This window comes from Coffea eugenioides, unplaced genomic scaffold (genome assembly GCF_003713205.1).
Source record: "Coffea eugenioides isolate CCC68of unplaced genomic scaffold, Ceug_1.0 ScVebR1_3596;HRSCAF=5017, whole genome shotgun sequence".
NCBI lineage: Eukaryota > Viridiplantae > Streptophyta > Magnoliopsida > Gentianales > Rubiaceae > Coffea > Coffea eugenioides.
In genome coordinates, this window is record NW_020864188.1 from 189,691 (window position 1) to 210,977 (window position 21,287).

The 21,287-nt window shown below is 36.0% G+C and overlaps 2 protein-coding genes and 1 pseudogene across 6 annotated transcripts; all 3 read right to left on the reverse strand.

Moving 5' to 3' along the window:
• Positions 1-404: 404 nt before the first annotated feature.
• Positions 405-11,314, reverse strand: LOC113758082 (annotated as a pseudogene).
• LOC113758081 (putative pentatricopeptide repeat-containing protein At5g37570) lies at positions 7,395-14,719 on the reverse strand. 5 transcript variants are annotated; one of them, XM_027301111.1, is made up of 4 exons: positions 14,647-14,719; positions 10,893-13,309; positions 10,669-10,805; positions 7,395-7,480 (listed from the first exon to the last, which is right to left on the reverse strand). In XM_027301111.1, the coding sequence occupies exon 2, from the start codon at positions 13,258-13,260 to the stop codon at positions 11,542-11,544; it is 1,719 nt and encodes a 572-aa protein (XP_027156912.1). In that variant the 5' UTR covers positions 13,261-13,309; positions 14,647-14,719; the 3' UTR covers positions 7,395-7,480; positions 10,669-10,805; positions 10,893-11,541. The 5 variants fall into 5 exon arrangements, with proteins under 5 accessions (XP_027156912.1, XP_027156910.1, XP_027156911.1 ...); XM_027301109.1 differs by having other exon boundaries at positions 10,669-13,309; XM_027301110.1 differs by having other exon boundaries at positions 10,669-13,407; positions 14,647-14,713.
• Positions 14,720-15,678: 959 nt separating this feature from the next.
• LOC113758078 (zinc finger MYM-type protein 1-like) lies at positions 15,679-18,123 on the reverse strand. Its single transcript, XM_027301107.1, has one exon. The coding sequence runs from the start codon at positions 18,121-18,123 to the stop codon at positions 15,679-15,681; it is 2,445 nt and encodes an 814-aa protein (XP_027156908.1).
• Between the last annotated feature and the right edge of the window lie 3,164 nt (positions 18,124-21,287).

The following is a 21,287-nucleotide window of genomic DNA, read 5'->3' on the forward strand; positions in this document are numbered from 1 at the left end:
TCTATTCTGGGCAAAGCTAATATACTAAATTTCCCATCGTAGAGAACACTAGTGCCAGATTAACTAGCGGATTGTGATACATTTAACAGTACAATATTATCAATTATTTCCTGACTTTCATTGTTTAAGATTCATGAGAAATTTACCTCCAGTTTAATCCTTTTCCAATTTACCCAACTATCCAGAGTTAACAGATTCAGAAGTAGAACTCAGCCACCAAAAATAAAAAATAAATTAAAGAAAGCCATTCATGTCCAATTAACAAATGGCATCAAGGGTGGAATCGCATTGATTTTAGGTGGACTGCCTAAAAGCAATTCGTACCAAAAAATTCTGTTCATAACAATTCCATACATAATTTATAAAGTCGTTACCCTGATATCACAAGGAATGCTGCTCCTTGATTTTATAAATTCTCGTCCAACATATAATTACGCACTAAAATCTACTCATCATTCCTTGAATTTGCAGCAGGAAACACAAAAGGATATTTCCTGTTCAAATTTTCAGTATAGCAAAAAAGACGAGTACTTTATTGTTTCATATGTAGATTCTAAATCTCTGTGGATGCATGTAACGCCAGTCAGAGAGGCTTGGTACATATAGGGGTTTGGAAAACATATTTTCAATAGGCACTGCTACCAACTCTCGATGTTCCTCATCATGTTTCGGGCGATATTCAAAGTGCAGCAGAAGAGTCCAAAAAGTTCTTCTCCTTCAAGCTTTCAACTGTTTCCTTGATGCTTTGCTCAAGGGGAATGAATTCAAGACCTAAGCTTTTTGCCTTCTCCTTGGAAACATGGTACGTCGGCACAAATGGCTTGTCATCAGCGCACCTACAAAGGTTATTCACCAAAAAACATCAAAGGCTTGATAAAAATAATAAATAGTGTTGAATTGGGGCAATAGTCAAGTAAAAGTTCGCTCATAGAAGTGATGTTTTTTACTTCCTCATCAGTCTTTGATGAGCCAAATTAAATGAACAGCAGGTGATGGACAGGAAAATTCATTGCCATTAGTACAGAATATGTACTGCTGTAAGCATAATGCTTGAATAAAGGTTAACGATACTCACACACCCTTTTTAGCTTGCACACCCCTTCTACATTCTCTAGGCTATATTGAAAGGCATAGTAGCCAAAATACATAGTAGGGGATGCACAAGATGTTAAAAAAGGTGCGTGAATCTCATTAACCTTAAAGGAATTACTACAAGGCATGACATCTTCATGTACAAATCATATGAAGAATGTTTATCCACTCAATGCAACATCAAATAAAGCACTAAAGGAATAAAATGCAGTAAAATTTTGCTCAACTTCACATATTATGTATATATCTCACCATTTAGACATGATTCCAAGTAAGGTACGGTCACAAGGGTAAAAAATCTGATTGCAATGAAGAAAGGTCAAAACTTGCACATCAACAATTTAAACTGACCATCCATCATGTCTTTTGCCACCTCAAAAATTTCCCTGATGTTCAATAACACATCTATCTGCTATCCTACCAAATCAGGTCGCCAGGCATAGACGCTTTTCTTGGTTCAACAATTAGTAGAAAACCAGTATACTAGCTTAGTGCATATGCAGATTGGTGTTCAAGGAATTCTGAATATTTGTGAATAACTAATGCATGCTCTTACCACGAGTGGGCAAAAACTATAATGATGTCATGGTAGTCATGTACACATTATCAATTCACAGGACTTCTAGTAAGAATCTATCTAGACTAGAAGTCTTCATGAAAGGCAAAGTATTGAGCTGATTTCATCGTATTGATTTGGGAATGAATATGCACATTTAAGACAGAAAAGCCACAAGTTTGGGGAGAAGATCGCGCCAATAAAGAACAGGTCTCAGGAGTTAAGCAAGAGGAAATTTTAGAATGCAACCTACATCAGAGTAGGTTATCAAACAGCCAATTGCAAGCTAAATGAAAATTCCAACATGATCATGTGACCTGATATGCTCAATCCAAAAGATTTTCTAATATCTGAAAGACATATCCGTAGAGCGAAGGTTCCAAGAACTAAACCAGAAATACGAGGATTAGATTTCTCAGTTGAAGTACTTAATAAATTGACTATCTAGTTACTGTTAACTTTCCTGAACGTTCTGAAACTGAATTCGATTTCAAATAGCAAAAGCTTCAAAAACTTGTCAATTCAACATACAGAACCCTTGACAAGAACTTCCAAAACACAATTGGCGGTAAGTTCAGGTATTTAAGCTTTTACGAAACACTGAACTTATCCAGATAATGCAAACAATGTTAATTGAAATACTTATCCACGGAAAAAGTTTCCTAAAATATATTCTGCCATTAGTTGCAGACACCTGATGTATCACAGTTAGGAGTCCCAAACATGATTTATGCAAGGGGCCAAATCATGAAAGGCATAATAGATCCTGACAGAAAAATCTGAGACGCACATGGACATGCACGAAATTTCCAAATATAATCCTATGTCACAAATGTAAATCTCTAAATGCACAGTCAAATCTAAATTACAGAGCTTGAACTTACTTTTCTGGAAGTTTTGAGGAAGGATAAATTTCACGCAAGATCTTCACAACTTCAGAGTAGTGTACCACTCTTTCGACCAGGCAGTATCTTCCACTAGCAGATGGATTTTCAAAAGCTATAGTATATGTGCATTAGCAACATCTTTGACATCAACCCAGCCCATAGAAGAATTTGGAAATGTTTCTGCACCTGCATTCAGCATAGAAGAAAACAATCAACAAAACAGACTGATAAATTAAAAAAACTAAAGGAAGAAAGAAAATTACATGAAGTATTCAATGACAGTCAATACATGAATCAGTCTAAGATTAGAATGCACAGAATATCAATCACACAAAAGAAATGTTTCATACCACCATCTCTTCTCTCTCTACAAATGAACATAATCAAGCAAAGAGAAAAATAGAAGGAAAAACATTTGCTCAAAGCATACCCATGTCTATACTGATTACTTAATATTTCATGTATTTCAATACTTGATTAAGAAAGCATCAGGAATTCTAAACAATGTAAAACATCATTACAAGGCAATTGTAAAACATCCCTTCAAGAAAACTAGCCAATTGAAACAAACTTTTTCAAGAAACAAAAAAGAACCAAAATTTTTCAACCAGAAAAGCAACAACAAATAAAGATCAACAAAATGAGCATATACACAGACATATATCATTTTAGAAACACCTTCTGCTGCGCACAAAAACATATTAGATTCTAGTTAACCTCCAAATGACCATGACATCTACCTTGGGAAACTCGACTTCATGAGAGAAGCAGAAAGCTCATGAAAGGCTTTGCAATATAGCAAAACTCCATATCACATTAATCTTAAGTACATAAGTAGGCCACCTCAAGGGTGCTTTGGCCCTTTACATAAATTCTCAAGTTCATTTCAATTGAATCAGAGATTTAGAAGTTCTATCTTGATTAAAATTGTCCCCACACTCTCATATATATCTAAGGCACTCCTTGTAGTTAGCTAACTAGTTGCTGGTATGGTAAACTTTCACAGCATGGGATACATAAAACTCTACTAGGCCATAGAATGCTCAACCAATATTATCAAAAGTACTCCGCTACTATTAATTAATTATTATCCAGAATGTTACCATCACCTCTTTATTTTTTATGTGTTTTAATTTTTTTTATTCAACTTAGACTCAAATGTAAGAAAATATGTTTTCTAGGCTGTAGATATGAGTAAGTATAGGCAGAGAAAGTAAAGATAAGTTATACGGCTAAGTTAAAAACTCAGAAAAAAAAAAGGAAAAGAGAAAGAAGAAGAAGAAGAAGAACAAAAAAGTCAGTTTCTATGTTCTGAGAACATCTGTATCTGCATTATTTTCACCACCATCTGCAAAGTGGCATCATTAGCACCATAAAGGTCAGCTTTAAAGCCTTTTTCCAATCCACTCACTTGCCCTTAAAAGCATAATCAAGGAATAAAAGATCAAAAGATGACCAACAGAATATCATACACATCTGTAACACCAAAAAATAAATAAGCACTGATCCAACAAAAAGAACATATACCAAGAAATTAATTGAGTTCATAATTTTATGATGTCCATACCGTTTATTAAATTCAAAATTGCAGCAGCACTGGTGTTAAGTGTTGGCTGTAACAGAGGCCCAATCACCATAGCTGGGTTTATCGTTACCATGTCTAAACCTTTCTCTTTTACAAACTTCCAGGCAGCATCCTCAGCCAATGTCTTTGAGAGAACATACCATAACTGGAAGAAAATAATAAGAAAAAATACCGGCATCAAATATAATGTTTAGTATGAATATTAAATCACACCAAAAGCCATGTTAACTACTTGGACTGTCTAGCTAACAGTTACTCGATTATATGTCTCTATCAATTTAGGAGGCATCATGAGCAAATTGTCTTCAAATCTCATGAAAATTTTAACTTGGGTTTCTCTGATGAGTTTGTGCAGCACAGAGAACTGGTACTTGTCTAAAATGCTTTAACAGGCCAGTGGTAAAAGATGCAATTCTGGTATAGTATTTGGACATGAAAACAAAATTACAACAGTTACTAAATGGTAATGGAAGATAACCAAGTAATTATCTAAGACTAATTCATTAATCAATAAAAGCATATCATTAGACATACAAAAAATTTCTTCCTTTACATCTTGCCTGAATATTACAATACCATGCAGACACAAATGGGACAAAATGAGTGCACCAATTAAAGCTCCATTCAAGCAAACATAGACTTGTCTGACAAGACAATATAACATGACTATAGCCAAAGCCAAGGTGAGGCATTCAGCTGTAATCTAGTTTCCAAGTTCCATTCTATGAAACCCAGAATCCAGAAGATGAGCGCTTTCTCTCCTTTCTTACATAAATTTTGTGGAACGCTTATCGGAGTACTTCAATTGAAAATTTGTAATATTGAGCTTCTGGCATCACATAGTATTAGTCTGGCAACCATACAAGGACAGAAATTTCAGGTAGTTAATAATCTGGGACACAAGTAACTAAAAGTTCTAAAATTTATGTAGACACTTTAGCCATGGGTTCAATGTCAACATGCATCAAGAAGCTATTTTGATACAAAGTGCATGTTGTTAGAAGTAATAAGGGTATTTAGGCCAATAAGTAAATCTGTCTCTTCCTAGGGATCTGAATGATAAGTTATCACAGCTCTTCTATTTTTGCTGTTCCCCCCTTTTCTCCCTTCTACTTCTTTCACAATTCTCTATTACTTTCCTGGTATCAGAGCTAAAGATGACAAAACAGTAGATTTACCTTGTTGGGCAAAGTAAACAATAGGAACTTCTTGTTCTGATACAGAGAAATATAGGAGAATGATTCGAAGGGTTGAACTAGACAATTATTTCATGGAAACAGGTACCTTTTTTAATGCTTTATACCAGTATTGACTAAAGCAGAGGCAAAATTAAGATGCTTTATACCAGCATTCATTGGTTTTTCTTCCTCTTTTTTATGACAGGTACCCTTTCCTATTGGAATTATCAAACCACCAGTAGAGATGATTGCTTTTTTATTTAAGGATGACAACTCCGGAGGAGATCCAGAAAAAATATGGGAAACATCGTCCATTTCAATCCTATTCCTGTTAGCCATCAGACAGAAAAAGCATCTGATCTGGCAAACTAAATTTGGAACACTTTTTGGGAAATGACATTTATAGTACAATCCAATAACTATAACAACAGCAAAAACTAGGCCACTAGGAAAGATAATAATAAGAATTCCACACACAAAACGAGTTCTGAACTCTCTTCCTATACAAACGTGAACCTTAAGCTCCCAAGCAGTGGGACGAACACAGGGCTCTGACTGTGTGCCTGTTTCTCAATTGCATTTACATCAAAGAAGGTTCCCCCAAAAGAGGTTCCTTAAGTTAGTCAGTGTTCATACGCAGAGAGATAGAGAGAGAGAGAGGCCACCTCAAATATCTAAAACTTCTCGTTGATGATATTCAAGACATAGTGGAAGCAGCTAGAAGAGAGCAGTAAAAGTAATTTTCAATTACTTATCCATAACTAGGACACTAAAGTAGGGCAAATGACCCTACCATAATGAGCTCAAAATCACAATGATGGAAAATCTAAACAGAATTGAATAAGGAACATGTATACAACTGGATGCTAAGGGTTATATAGATTTACTTATTTCAGGGTCTGGTTGTAAAATTTACAGCTTTAGATACTTAAAAATTTGCTATAACCTAGGGAATCTGAAAATCCTTTTTGGGTTTCCTCCAGAAATTTCACCTTTTGGCTTTTCACTAGCTCAGCCTAAGTTACGTGTCTGGGAGTTTTGATATCTTTTAGTTCATTTGTAGCTTACACGGTTCAGTTCTTCCTGTCAACAGATTTTTCTGGTTCTAGACTGCCATCATACTCTGCTCAGTTTTCAGTAAAATCTTTAATTAATAGTAGTTTATAGTGTGCCCAAGCTTAATATCATCCAATCGCCTATCCTTTGGAGGGCAGAAAGAACACCCGACATAGAACTGAAGAAATTTTCCTCCATCATTTTTTATTGGCCATGTACCTTTTACACGGTTCAAGAAAACAGCCTGCCATAACAGGTGAAATATCACCAATTACCAAATTCCTTGAAATATCCATTTTTTGCTTTCACGTGTGTGCTTTGTCTCGAGACTTTTAATTCCGAGGTTTATACAAAAGTCACAGATATTAATGCATTAACTAGATGTCCAGTTAACTACACCTCCAGTTAAAATGGACAATTGCAAACAGGATGGAGTAATTATCCTGAAACTTGACAAATGAATATTGTGGCACCAGCCTTAAATGTCTTAAGGTAAGAATCCATCAGATGTCATGAAAACACGGCCTTTTATCAATGGTTGTTAAAAGGTTTAAAAAGTATCTGATTTAAAGCAAATAGACTCTCCAATGCTGAAAGCGCCCTACATCTCAACTTCTCATATAACAGAAATAAAGAAACCACACAAGCAGAATTGTTTCAGTTGATGCATATTTGAATATTTTTCAGTGGCATTATGATGTGATACATGTAAGCCTATTTTAGTGACATGCACTTTATCTACAGAGAGTTTATGAGCATTTGCTACTCAAGTATCTTATATTCTGAGCCACATCTATAGTTTAGGCCAACAGGAAAGTAAAACAAAAGCTTATGGAACACAGTGCAATGGTGTTTGCTATACATGACAGCAGACATGCCAGTATATCAAGAGTAATTGTTTAAGTTCATGCAAGAGAAAGTGACATTTACAGACCTTCGTTTGCTTGCAAAATTCAGGAAGAGACCACCAAGTCTCATCAACCACCACGTCTGGAGTACGAGGCTTGCCGTTGAAGGCAACTGCAGCTATAGAGGATGTTAAAACCACTCTTTTAACAGATGGAGATTTTGCACATGATCCCAGAACATTAAGAGTCCCTTTTAGAGCAGGATCAATCAATTCAGCCTGTCAACAAAGAATTCCTTATGGTGACTCACAGCCATAACAAATCACTCACCTTGCTAAGATTAAGTAATAGAAAACCCATTAGCAGAGATATTTAAATTAAAAAAAAAAACTAACTTCAATTTCAAGGAATAGTGCTAATTTGATACTTAATTCATTAACCATGCAATAAGTCAAGAGGACAAAAGGCTCATTAACCATGCAATAAGTCAAGAGGACAAAAGGCTCAACAGTAAGTGAGGCTCCTTTAGCAAATATACCCTGCTTCTATCAGGGTTTAAGAAAGATTTGCACCAGTTAAAACAATTATTCGTCTACTTTTAGGAATTTAGCATCCTGGAATGCGATGATTAGTGGTTTTGTTAGATTCGGTGATTTGAGGAATGCTACGGAATTATTTAATGAGATGCCCGAGAAGAATGCTATTTCCTATACCACTAAAATTAATGGGTATGTCAAGGCCGGTTACATGGTGTCTGCAAGGATGTTATTCGAGCAATCAGATGAAAAAGATATTGTATCCGGGTCTGCCTTGATATCCGGGTATGCCCAGAATGGACAGCCCAGCGAGGCGATACAGATGTTTTACAGGATGCAGTGTAGGAGCGTCAAACCGGATGAGTTCACTATGGTGAGCTTGATGTCTGCTTGTTCCCAATTGGATTGTTTGGAATTGGCAAAAATAATTGATTCTTATATGCATCAAAGCTTATTTGATCTCAAGTGTGTTCAAGTTGCTGCAGCTCTCATAGATATGAATACCAAGTGCGGGAACATGGACAGAGCATCGACCTTGTTTGAGCAAATGCCTACGCATGATGTGATCTCATACTGCTCAATGATACAGGGCCTATCCATTCATGGGAGTGGTCCACAGGCTGTAGCACTATTTGATAGTTCCAAATACCGGTCTTAGTAAACTGGACATGCTACACACAGCCCCCTACTAATTTGATAGTCCTATTGGGTAGTTTACTTTTCCTATCCTTCAACCTTGGCTCTTGATAAGGCAACGACGTCATCAACTAGCATTACGTATAATTTTGTTTTAATGCACTAAAGGGATTTACAAATAATTTGATTACCTATGCACAGAAAGAAAAGATTGCTTCAAACTAAGACTCCGGGTATTAAAGGTTCTGAATTTCAATGTCCCTCTATCCCTCTTAAATCACACCCTGCCCTGTTTTTTTAAAAAAAAAAATTCTATTTTTACAATCTTTTTATTATCACTCTAATTATGAAAAACTGATTTTTATTGACATTCAAATTATAGAATTACAGGTTTTGAGACGTCCATCATTTCCCAAAAGTATTTGTAAGTCAGTTCACATGTCATGTCCTACCAAAGAAAAGCCTAATATTTCTTTTAAGCTAAATCCAAACAATACCAGTTGTTTTACTATGCCCACTCCGTCCTCAGAATTCCATCCCTGCTCGTGCCCTGTCTTAAATTCTAGGGTCCACAATAACATGACACCCACTCCCGCCCCTCTTGCTCTCCTGATTATTGTTGCCCATTTCCTTCCATCAAGTCCCGAAGTAGTAGGAATGACCCTTTGGCTTTAAAGGTTCCAGCCAAGCAAGAAGCAACTACACGCCTATATTTCTTCCTACAGAAAAAGAAAAACTACAGCATTATTTCTTGATGCAGCAAATTAAATCGGAGAGCGGCAGCATTACTAAAGAAATGGAGATTCAAAATGCAGTAAACAAGAGGAACAAGAAATCTATGCGGAACGGAACACGAGAATTAGCTTTTCAGCCAGATTGCCAGATGATGTTAGTGGGATCTTTGCAGAAAGCATCTGTGCAGTGAAGTACTCTAACAAGCCATTCACAGACATTAGAGAGTCAATATTGGAGATGCTCCAGAAGGTAAAAATTCAAACTTGGACAGAAATGGAGGAGCTAATTTACTGTTACATTTTTCTCAACTCATCAGAGGTTCATACTGTCATTGAAGATGCTTTTCTCAATTTGCTTTTTCTCTAGTCAAAGAACGAATAAGTCTTGTGCTTAGCTTCTTTCAACTCACTGCTTATCTTGATCTGCACCATCGTGTTACTGTAATTTCATTTTGCGTTTCCTTATCAATTCCTTTCACTGCTAAAAATTACATTATCAAACATGTAAAGTGAGATAATCAGCATTGAGAAGCCCAGTAAGTGATATCTCTCCACCAAAGGTATAAGCTAACAAAGCCTCGCCTGATATTGACATTTCCCTACTTTATTGATGTCTTTAAATATCCTTATAAATTACTGAAGATCTCTAGCAGAGATATTGAACAGGAGATTTGGCAGGAAGTAAGTGGAAACACTTCCTGAATAGGAAAATGGTCTAGGTATGCCTTTTTTGGGTTTTAACTCTTAATGAAGATGGTAGACTTCAAATTCTTCTAGTGTAAGAAAAAACAAGCATTATATTACATTCATAAACTGAATATGCAGACTAACATAAGCAAACCGACAGAGTCATGCAGATTATCCAGGTTAAGCATGTATTCACTTATGATATGCTTCCGAGTTCGATAATGATCAGCATAAATTCTCCTGTTTACACCAAATAAAATCACTTTTAAATGATGTAGGACATGGTTAAGATCATTCCAAGATTCTTCACCAACACTAGGAATTGGAGATTCACAGAATGGTAATCTAAAATGGTTTTTTTTTTGCACATAAATATTTTGGTTAGGAAAGATGGTCCGAGAGCTGGAAGTACTAAATTCCTGATACTTTAACACAGGTTTACCACAGGTAGTGCCCCTTTTGGCTTTATATTGGTGCCAAAATTCCACCTGCACTCGCCAAGTCACCTTACACCCGAAAGGCATAAAGGATAGACATAACTAGCAGCAAAGATGCATGCTACACACATAAACACAAATAACTACAGCATACACCAACCCTTTGACACCACACTTACTAAATACCCTATAGTAAATTTTGTTTTATAACAGCCTGCAGACCAAGCGTCTACAACCACCAACAAAGCAGACATCCCATTATCAAGCTTAATACCTACCATTTTCATCCATAAGAGGAAACAAAAAAATTTTCCACAAAAACAACAAAGCTAGCTACAAGCAGAAGATAGTAATAATTTCTTTAGGTGACAAGTATAATTTGCTATCATTGATCCGTCCTTCATGCTTTGTGAAAGAAAAGAACAGATGGATGTACCAGTTTGGAGTTCTCATTTCTTGTTTCTGCAGATGGAGCACATCTCTCATGTTTTCAGCCAATGCATTTTGAGCAATCTCAAAAGCTTGTCTACAGAATTTTGATTGATTCAGCTTGAGGCAAACCTCCAGCCGATTCTGAAATGCAGCCAATTCTTGAAAATGGAAATCCAAGATTAACAAAATCAAAACCTTGATGAATGCATTTCTGAGGAAGTGGTCTACCTTCCAGAAACCTGTTGGCCATGCATTCCATGCTTTCTTGGGTTTTACATCCATCAGCTCATAATTTCATATTAACATCAGAGTATCAAGGCTTCCCACCATGAATTAAAGCAAAAATGATTAAGAAACAATAGTAAAGAATGTTAACTCCAGGTCACTAAATGCAATGGCAGCCATAACGGTAGTCAGCTGCATTTACTTTGCATATTTGACATTATCTAAAACTTCATAAAGCTAAATGAGCAACCCTCACAGATTGACAAGATTGCCTGCTCGGATTAATCATGTCAGAAAACATAACCTACTCAATATTCACAAATTGTATGTCCCTTCCTGATCAGAGTGTTAATATTCAAACTCCCAGCAGAACAAACCTCAGATGTCCTCAAAATTGATATTTTGAATCCTAGCAGCCAGCAATTTTAAATTCAGTATTGAGCTTCTGAGGGCATCTAATGAATGAAGAACTCAGTCCCAAGCTTCTTTCTAGAAAAGCTAATGTCTTTATACCAAGATTTTATACTTCATACTCAACTACAACTGGCTATCTTCCTCGATATTGAGCTTCTGCTGGTGTCTGATGATTAAAGACCTTAGTCCCAGTCTTTTTTGTGGAAAAAGTAACTTCAATAAACCAAGATTTTCTACTTCATATCCAACTACAACCGGGAATTTTCTTGAGTCCTTTCTCCCTAATTTTGAGCCTCAAAAGTGAAACATCCAACCATTTATTTGCAGCAGCATAGATGTCTGATAACAACACATAATTCCCAGCATTTAAGGGCTCAAGCTCAATTAGTCTACATGCTACCTCCTCCCCCAATTCAAGGTCACAATGAAGCTTGCAAGCGCCAAGAAGTGCACCCCAAGCACCAGCATGAGGCTTTACGGGCATTGACTTAAGAATGTCGTAAGCATCTTTAAGCTTTCCTGATCGACCAAGAAGGTCAATGAGGCATGCATACTGATCCGGAGAAGGCTCAAGAGAGAATTCATTAACCATAGAGTCAAAATAATGGCAACCTTCCTTAATGAGACCAGCATGACTGCAAGCTGTTAGAATTACCGTAAAGGCTGTAGTATCAGGCACAAGTCCTTCCTTTAGCATCCTTTCAAACAGTGCCACAGCCTGTGGACCACTCCCATGAATGGATAGACCCTGTATCATTGAGCAGTATGAGATCACATCATGCATGGGCATTTGCTCAAACAAGGTTGATGCTCTATCCATGTTCCCACATTTGGCATTCATATCTATGAGAGCTGCAGCAACTTGAACACGCTTGAGATCAAATGAGCTTTGATGCATATAAGAATCAATTATTTTTGCTAATTCCAAACAACCCAATTGGGAACAAGCAGACATCAAGCTCACCATAGTGAACTCATCCGATTTGACGCTCCTACACTGCATCCTGTAAAACATCTGTATCGCCTCGCTGGGCTGTCCATTCTGGGCATACCCGGATATCAAGGCAGACCAGGATACAATATCTTTTTCATCTGATTGCTCGAATAACATTCTTGCAGACACCATGTCACCGGCCTTGGCATACCCATTAATCATAGTGGTATAGGAAATTGCATTCTTCACGGGCATCTCATTGAATAATTCCCTAGCACTCCTCAAATCACTGAATTTAACAAAGCCACTAATCATCGCATTCCAGGATGCTAAATTCCTATTAGTCATTTCATCAAACAAGTTCTTCGCCTCCAATGCCTCTCCGACATTCAGATAGCCAACAAGCATAGCCGTCCAAGAGACTTCGTTTCTAACGGGCATAATATCAAACATCTTCCGGGAGCACTCGATCTCCTTGCACTTGCCATAGAAGTCAACTAAGCTGGAACCCACGTACACATCAGTTTCAATACCACACCTTACTATTGACCCGTGGAGAATCCGCCCTTCCCTCAATGCCAAAACATTAGCACACTTGTTGATCAACGGCGGGAAAGTATACTTATCCGGGCTTGCATTCGTAGACTTTTTCATCCGATTGAAAAGCGAAAATGAATTGACCAAAGAGGAATGTCTACAGTAGCCCTTGAGCAGGGTGTTCCAAAGATAAATATTGGGCTGAATGGCGTGTTCGAAAACAGCGGTAGGGTAGGAGAGGTCAGAAGAGAGAGCGATGCAGAGGGACAGAAATTGGGTAATCAAAAAGGGATCCTGCTCGCAGCCCTTGTGGATGATGTGAGGGTGGACTTGCTCTAAGCTTCGGATGGTCTTGCACCGTTTTAAAAGTGATAAGATTGATGCCGTATAAGCAGATGATAATGTTGATGGTAAGGGGTCGAGACAAGCGGATGAGTATCGGCGGATCAAATTCATATGAGCATCGGTTGTGACTTTGTGAATCATAGTGGCGGAACAGCCGAGCAGACAGTGCTGGAGCTGCAGTGTCAGGATCCTGATGGACCAGTTTTGGAATTGGGAGGGAAATTAGAAAAGTAGAAGAAGAAGATTCAGAGAATTGCAATGTTTTAAAACCCGGACCGTCAATTGAACCTGTGAAGTGAAAGGGTCGAGATTCAACCGGTCGGACCGGTTCAACCCCAGTTCAATAAATAAATAAACAAATAAATATATATATATATATATATAGACACACACCTATGCACAGAACAAGATATAAATGCTAAACCACAATTAACATAAGAGCAATATCAAACAATTAACACACACAATTAACATAGTTATCAAACTTAAGACTATTCGTTTGTGGTTTTTACTCCTGCTATGCAACCGAAGTAAATATCTTCTGTTTGTGGTTTTGTTCTTGATAATCTACACACGTATTGAAAATACTCCTATTTACTTGTTTGTCCTTGAAAGAATTTTTGACAATTTTCTCAAAGATAAGCTAAAAAAGAAAGCAAATAGCCATATGTCCCATGTTTCTTTGGTTTAAGACTTGCATCCGTTTTTGGGTGTGTTGGCTTCAAATGACATCAGAAAAAGGATACCCCTTTTTGAAAAAACTAGCAGAAGAACACCGTGCGCAATTTAAGTGATGCCCACAATGAGTTGATATTCATGTAATTTATGGATTTTTTTGTTTGTATAATTAGGGGTGCAAACGAGCCGAACCGAGTCAAACATTGAACTTATCGAGTCAGGCTCGATTACTGTACACTCGAGCTCGAGAAAATTGAGCTCGAGCTCGACTCGAATAAGTAAGAAGCTGGCTCAAGTTCGACTCAATAAGGCTTGATTTACTCAACTCGACAAGAGCTCAAATTGGCTCGAAAATTTCTGTCACTAAGCACATAATTTTTAAACGCAATCCATCCAGCTTGCATTTTCTAACAGGACAGGCTAAAAATTACCCCAGAATGAGAAAATAAAAAGTGAACAATCAAAAACTACAAACCAAAAATATTTCAATCAAACAGAAGGTATATTCCATGAAAATGTATGTAAGAAGTTAAGAAAAGAAACCCAATATTCTTACCAATCTTCAAAAAACAGTCCCTAATAATAATAACAGATCCAAATTCAAAAAAAAAAGGAGAAAAAAGTACATTGACAGAAAGCCTTCTTCCAATCAATAATCAGTACAATCTCAATTCACCGATCATGATATAGAAAACAATTCAATACATGCGAAAGTCCAAATAAATTCTAAATAAATTGAGAGAAATTGGGGACCGAAATGGGAAAGAAGAGGCGATCTAATTCTAACGAAAGCTCTGTCGCCATTAACAGGAAAGAGGAAATTAATAAGGGAAGAAGAGAAAGGGCAACCTGTTCGCTTTGCCTGTTCGCGAGGCCCTCCACCAATAGAGCTGATGAAATGGGCGTTGGAGAGGGCGGCCGTGGTGGGAGTCGGAGATTGTTCGCTTTGCCTACCGTAGCTTCTAACTGGGAGTCGGAGAGAAATGGTGGCAGTGGTGGTGGCAGAAGTGGCCAACAAACTGGGAGTCGGAAAGAAAGGGCTCTTCAATTGAAGGCCGGCAGTGGTGGTGGCAGAAGTGGCTTGAGCCTTGAAGACAGTGGTAGCGGCGGCTACGGCTTGCTTTTGATTTGGGGAAAGAAGAATGCCGACAACAGAACAGCCGAGTGGGAAGAAGGAGATGTGTTTGTGACTTTGGGTCCACCGTCCTCCACTGTCTTGGTCCTTGGAGAAATTTTGTTATCTAGTTTCTAATTAGTAATTAGTTATATAAGTAGAGATATTTATGTAATTTCCTACTGCTCGTGAGCCGCTCGGACTTTCATACACATGACTCGAACTCGACCCGTGTTATAAACGAGTTGCTTGAGCTCGACTCGAACGTTGACCGAGCTGGTCGCGAGCGGCTCACGAGCAGATCGATTCGTTTGTACCCCTATGTATTTACATAATGAATGCAACTAAGGTGATATAATTATTAAATATATAATAAATAGGGTTTCAAATCTTTAGGGCTAATACATGGAACTACGGCGGTATAGTACTATAGTGTCATAATAAAAAAGAGTGAATGGCATAGTAATAGATAAGAAGGAGTTTCATTAAAAAGGATGCAAATTTCATCTGTGCGGATATTATTTTTTGGATGGAGATTCTTATTAAATCATTTGTTGAAATGAGGTATAAAAATTGGATTAGTTATTTTCAGTGGCGGAGCTAGGAATTAACTTTGGGGGGGGCGAGTCTATAACAATGAAAGTAAAATATATTTACAAAAAAAAAATAATGTGAACATATATACCACAAGATTAGAAACAACCTTATATAGAATGAAAATTACTTATACGCTTCACATATACAAAAATATCATCATATTTACAAATCTATTTGACTGTGTGGGACATATGAAATTGTGCACGACGACTTTTAATTTTATCAAAGTCATCAATGATTGAATTTACATCAAAAGTTCTAGCAATTTCTTTCTCAATATACATTATCATAGAGTTGGCAAGAAAATCTTCCTCCATCCTAGAACGCAAACAAGTCTTGATGATTTTCATAGCAGAAAATGCACGCTCTGTTGTAGCTGTTGAAACAGGAAGAGTCAAAATAAGACGAATCAATCTATCAATAAGAGTATAGCACATTGACTTTCTTGTCTTCGCTAACACTTGGCACAACTCCTGAAGTGATGACAAATTTTGAAGCTGAGAATTACAGGAAAACTCAATCTGGAAAAGCTCTAATTGAGTTCTTAAGTGTAACTTCTCTTGATCTGTGAAGTCAGCTGAATAAAACTTGTTTGCAAGTTGACAAATTTGTTCAATATTGAAAGCCTGAAAATTATCTTTGGGGTGCAATGCTGAACTAAGAATAAGCAACTCTATTACATCTTCCTTAAACCTATTCTTCATTTCAAGTATTTGAGAATCAACCGTTGCCAAAAACACATCAATCCTGTAGTGATGCTCCATGGTAATTGGATCATTTTGTTTTCGAATTCTTCCTCGACCTGCTTTATAAATGACATTCATATCGGGCATCTCTATATTTCGTGCATCACAAAATGTCTTTACATCGGTGAACAATTCATTCCATCCATTATCTCTATAACTTTGAAGTCGATCCTTTGTTACTGAAACCAATTTAAGGGCATTCAAAATATCTTGAGATTTGCATTGTAAAGCTTGAGAAAGTACTTGTGCAAATCCTAAAATGTCCCTCATCATATGCATAACAAGAACAAAATCAAAGGATGTCATGAAATCATAAACTCTGTCAGCTTCACTTCTTTGAGTTGATGTATTTCCATAATTGATAACATCAATTAGGACAGAGCAAATGTCTTCATATTCTGTGAATAAGCTACAGATAGAACTAAAATGAGACCCCCATCTTGTAGTCCCTGGCCATTTTAAGGTACCCATCTGATTCTGACCCCTACCAGTCTCAAGTTCATCAATAGCAATCAATTCAGCAATTCTAGCAGCTCTAGCAACTCTAAGTTGGTCCACCCGTTTGCAAGAAGATGAAACTAAATTTATGAGAAGAGATAAGTTTGTAAAGAATTGTTCCACAGGAATTACCTCTTGAGATGTTGCAACCAATGTTAATTGCAGTCGATGAGCAAAACAGTGAATATAATATGCATAAGGGCACTCCTGAATAAATAATGCTTGCAGTCCATTCCATTCTCCACGCATGTTACTAGCTCCATCATATCCTTGGCCACGAATGTTTTGCACACTAAGATTATGGCGAGAAAGGACATCACATATCTCCTTCTTCAAAGTCAAGGAATTGGTTTCGTGCACATGAACAATGTCAAAAAATCTCTCTCGAATATAGCCTTGCTTGTCCACAAATCTAAGAACAATAGCCATTTGCTCTCTTTTTGATCTATCTTGAGCCTCATCAACAAGTATAGAAAATTTTGAATCACTAATCTCCTCTCGAATATGCTTTTGTATCTTGATCGACCAAATGGACAATATCTCCTTTTGGATCGTAGGAGAAGTATAAGATGCATTTCGAGGAGCATTATCAAGAACCACAGCAGCCACTTTTTCATTATAAGAAGACACATGCTTGATCAACTCAATAAAATTACCTCGATTGTTAGAATCTAAACTTTCATCATGACCCCTAAAAGCCACCGCTTGAAATGCACACCATTTTGCAGCATCTATGGAAACTTGAAGTTGCAACCGATTTTTTGCAACCTGCTCAGAATTTTGCTTCTCAATAATTTTGTCAAGATGTTGCAATGAGTTTCCCAAATCATGATAGCATTGCATTGCCACTTTGTGTGATGAGTTAGGATCTTTTCCAATGTGATTTAAAAAAGCACAATTTTTTCCATCATTTACCTTCTTCCAAGATCTAAATCCACTAGTTGTGAAGGCCATTGATCCAAAACGGTCCGTTGGCTTGGAAAAAAGTGAGCAAGGAAGACAAAAGGCAGCATTCTTTGTTGGAGAAAATTCCAACCAATCTGGAAACAATTTATACCAAGAGAAAAGGAAACGTCGGCCCTTCTTGTCAACAACCATTGATTCAATCGGAAGCTCAGGTTGGTATGGCCCAAACTTAATATATGCTCTCCGTACCTCATCCCTTTGATGCTCTAGATATTTCCAAATGGATTTTCTCTTTCCAGGATCACGTTCTATGGATGAAATATCAAACTCTAATGATTCAGCTCTACAAAATTTCTTTGTTTGATGCTTAGGAGAAGAATCACGAAGAGGACAAGGAATTTCACCACTTCCATTTGGTTCTAGGCGTCTTTTCTTGAAAAAAGAATCAATTGTCCTGTTGGCCATTACCACTACATTTGCAACAAACAACAACATGTAATCGAAATAAAATTGATTGAGAAATGCTGATTATGGCCTATAGAGATGGAATAAAAGCAGCAAGAACATTTGCAACCTAAGTAGACATAAGTGACATGCACAAAGTATTATTCAATAATAAAATGCAAACAAATGATAAAAGATCTCCATTAGAGCAGAACAAGTTCTCATTTCAAACATATCTCAAGGAAGTTTTCATAGCTTGTTATTAAATCGGCTGAACTTGAACAACTAACACCTACTTGAACTCATCAACTACTGTAATCCGAAAAATAATCAATAACTATCCATGCCAGTAAAAGTTTCTATAGTCTCAACAAGCATTACTATAAAGTATACTCAACAAGCATTACTATAAAGTATAAACGGAAACCGACCATAATAAATATGTACAATTTAAACTCCTTAAATTGCATAGCAAATTCTCAGCACAATGTCGAGAAACAAAGATAGACAATTCTAGAGGAACAAATATTCAGGAGGTCTTACTGCTTGTTGTCTAGAAAATCATGATAAATAAAGCAATGATAAAATAAAATCAGTAAAATGACAAGCAGAAAACTAAAACTCAATGCGACAAGTTATTTGCCCAATAAAACTCAATGCTACAAGTACGAAAAATAATACAAGTCCTTCTCGATCAATTCATCAAACAACTAGCGGGCGAACTTTTTTACACCCACATTTCACTAAATAAATTTCTATGTAAAAAAAAAAAAATTTTTACACCCCTCCAATTGTTAAAAAAAAAATTACCTGGACAGCTAGGCCATGCAAAATGCAATGGTACAAATGTACAATCCTTAGCCAGTGGGGGAAGGTCTTCACAGGAGAAAGTTTCTTCAAGCCTTCACAGGAAAAAGTTCTTCGGGGCCCAAGCCTTTGACGTTTCTATTTTCTACTTTGACGTTTCTACATAGGAAGAAGAATTGTGGCAGTCAATTGCCAAGTTAACTAACTGGCTATCTTTTTTTTGCACTTCATACGTTAAGAAAATAATTCTCTGTTATTTGGACTTTCAAATATTATTATTTGGGCCCTTGGGGGGGCAAAGTGAATTTTTTGATTAATTTTTGGGGGGGCAAAACATAATAATAAAATTTTTTTTACTTAGAATTTTTTTTTAACAATTGGAGGGGGGGCGGTTGCCCCCCTGGCCCCCCCTTCCCTCCGCCCCTGGTTATTTTGTAATATATATTTGGATTTACTAATATGCGTATTTGGTTATGCCTATATGTATATTGTGTGGGTCAGAATAATTGGATATTTGATTTATATTTAATTTCTAAATTTTGTTTGAAAGAACTATAAGGGAAGAACTAAATTTACACACTTATATACTAAATCCACATTCTATCGGCTTATTATATAAAGACTTTTTAAAGTATTTAATTAGTTGTTCACATAACAGAAAGAAGAATAGTATTATGTTTTCTTGTATCGGGATACTCAGTTCATGCGCGCATCAATAGCTACTAATTAGTAACTACTTAAAAAAAAAAAAAGAAAACTTTGGGTAAAAAAAGAGAATAAAAGAAAGGAAAAAAAGGGAAAGTATACTCTATTATAATAATAACATTATTATAAAAAAGCAACAACCTTGTAAAAAAAGAAAATACTGTAGTTTAAAAAAAAAAGAAATCGGCAAGTGTTTTTCTTTCCATAGAAATACTTAATTTCTACAGCGTTATTTTTCATTAATTAGCTACTAATAAAGAAAAAGCGAAGAAACAACATAACAACACAATTTTATATTCTACTATAATAATAGTATTATTATTGTTGAAAAAAACGGCAACTTTGGGAAAATTACTGTAAGTGAAAAAATATCGTTAGTATAAAAAAATTTAAGCCTGGGATTTGAATTTAGGAAACTTAATTCCTGCAGCCTTATCAATAACTACTAATTAATAACAATTTATTAAACACAACAGCACTATTCCATAATCTACTATAGTAATATTATTATTAGTATAAAGAAACTGAAACCCTAGGAAAATAACAAATATTTTAAGTAAAAAAAAAAGAAAAAAATTGGCATTGGATTCGACGTCAAGTTAGCTAATTTATGCGACATTATCAGCAAGTATTAAAAAATAATAATAACCACTTAAAAAAAAAGAAGAAGGAAACAATGTGATGGAAAGAAAACACCAAATATTGTTAGTACCAAAAAAACATAAAAAGTAAGCATGGCATTTGAATTCTGGAGAGTTAATTCCAGCAGCCTTATCAATAACTACTAATTAATAACTATTTATAAAAAATTGTTAGCTAAAAAAAAAAAGAGTAGACATGGGATTTGAATTTCAGAATGCTTAATTCCTAAGATTGAGTAAAAGAAAGGGAAAAAAAAAGGAAAGGAAATATAAAAATAGCAATCTTGGGATAAAAATTAAGGATGATGTTAGAACCAAACCTTATATTATATTATAAAAATTAAGGATGATGTTATCTAATAGTGTGATATATTGTTGAAACCAAAAACTTGATAATCCAAGAAACACATAATTCAGATGAAAATGATAGAACTCTCATAGAAAACAAATACAACAAAGGAATGATCAAATAAGTAAAGAGACCAATCAATCTTTAGGCCATTGTTGCTGCTCTCTATACATTTGCGTGAGCATTGTTTATTTTACTTCTACCATGAATGACAAAGCCTTGACCGCAGATGTGCAGATACTTGGAGCCTGTTTCAAAAGATATATTTTGGATTTGTTATTAGGCAGATTGTTTACCATTAAGATTCTAGCTCTTTTTCCATTCGGTTTTACAACGTATTTTTTACCATTATTAAGTTCAAAAAGATTATAATTCCTTTTTCATTAGATTTTTTGACAATTTTATTTTTATTATTTTTTTTGGATTGTTATTGGATCACATATTTCTCATGTATTCATATATACATATAGTGCATCAAGAGATAAGTGATGTAGCGGTATATCATACTACTTGCTTTCATATCATAGTTACTATTTTTGAATTAACATCAATTTGAGTAACAATTGTTCTTTAACTGAGCGAATTTAAAAAATGGAAGCAGCTCGGGTTTTGTTAACCGCCTGTACCAGTGTGGATTTATCACCATCTTTGGTGCTTCTCTTTGTGCACCCTTCCATTGTCAT

Coding starts and splice junctions, on each gene's coding strand:
- LOC113758081 (XM_027301111.1), bottom strand. CDS start 13,260: ATGATTCACAAAGTCACAACCGATGCTCATATGAATTTGATCCGCCGA.
- LOC113758078 (XM_027301107.1), bottom strand. CDS start 18,123: ATGGCCAACAGGACAATTGATTCTTTTTTCAAGAAAAGACGCCTAGAA.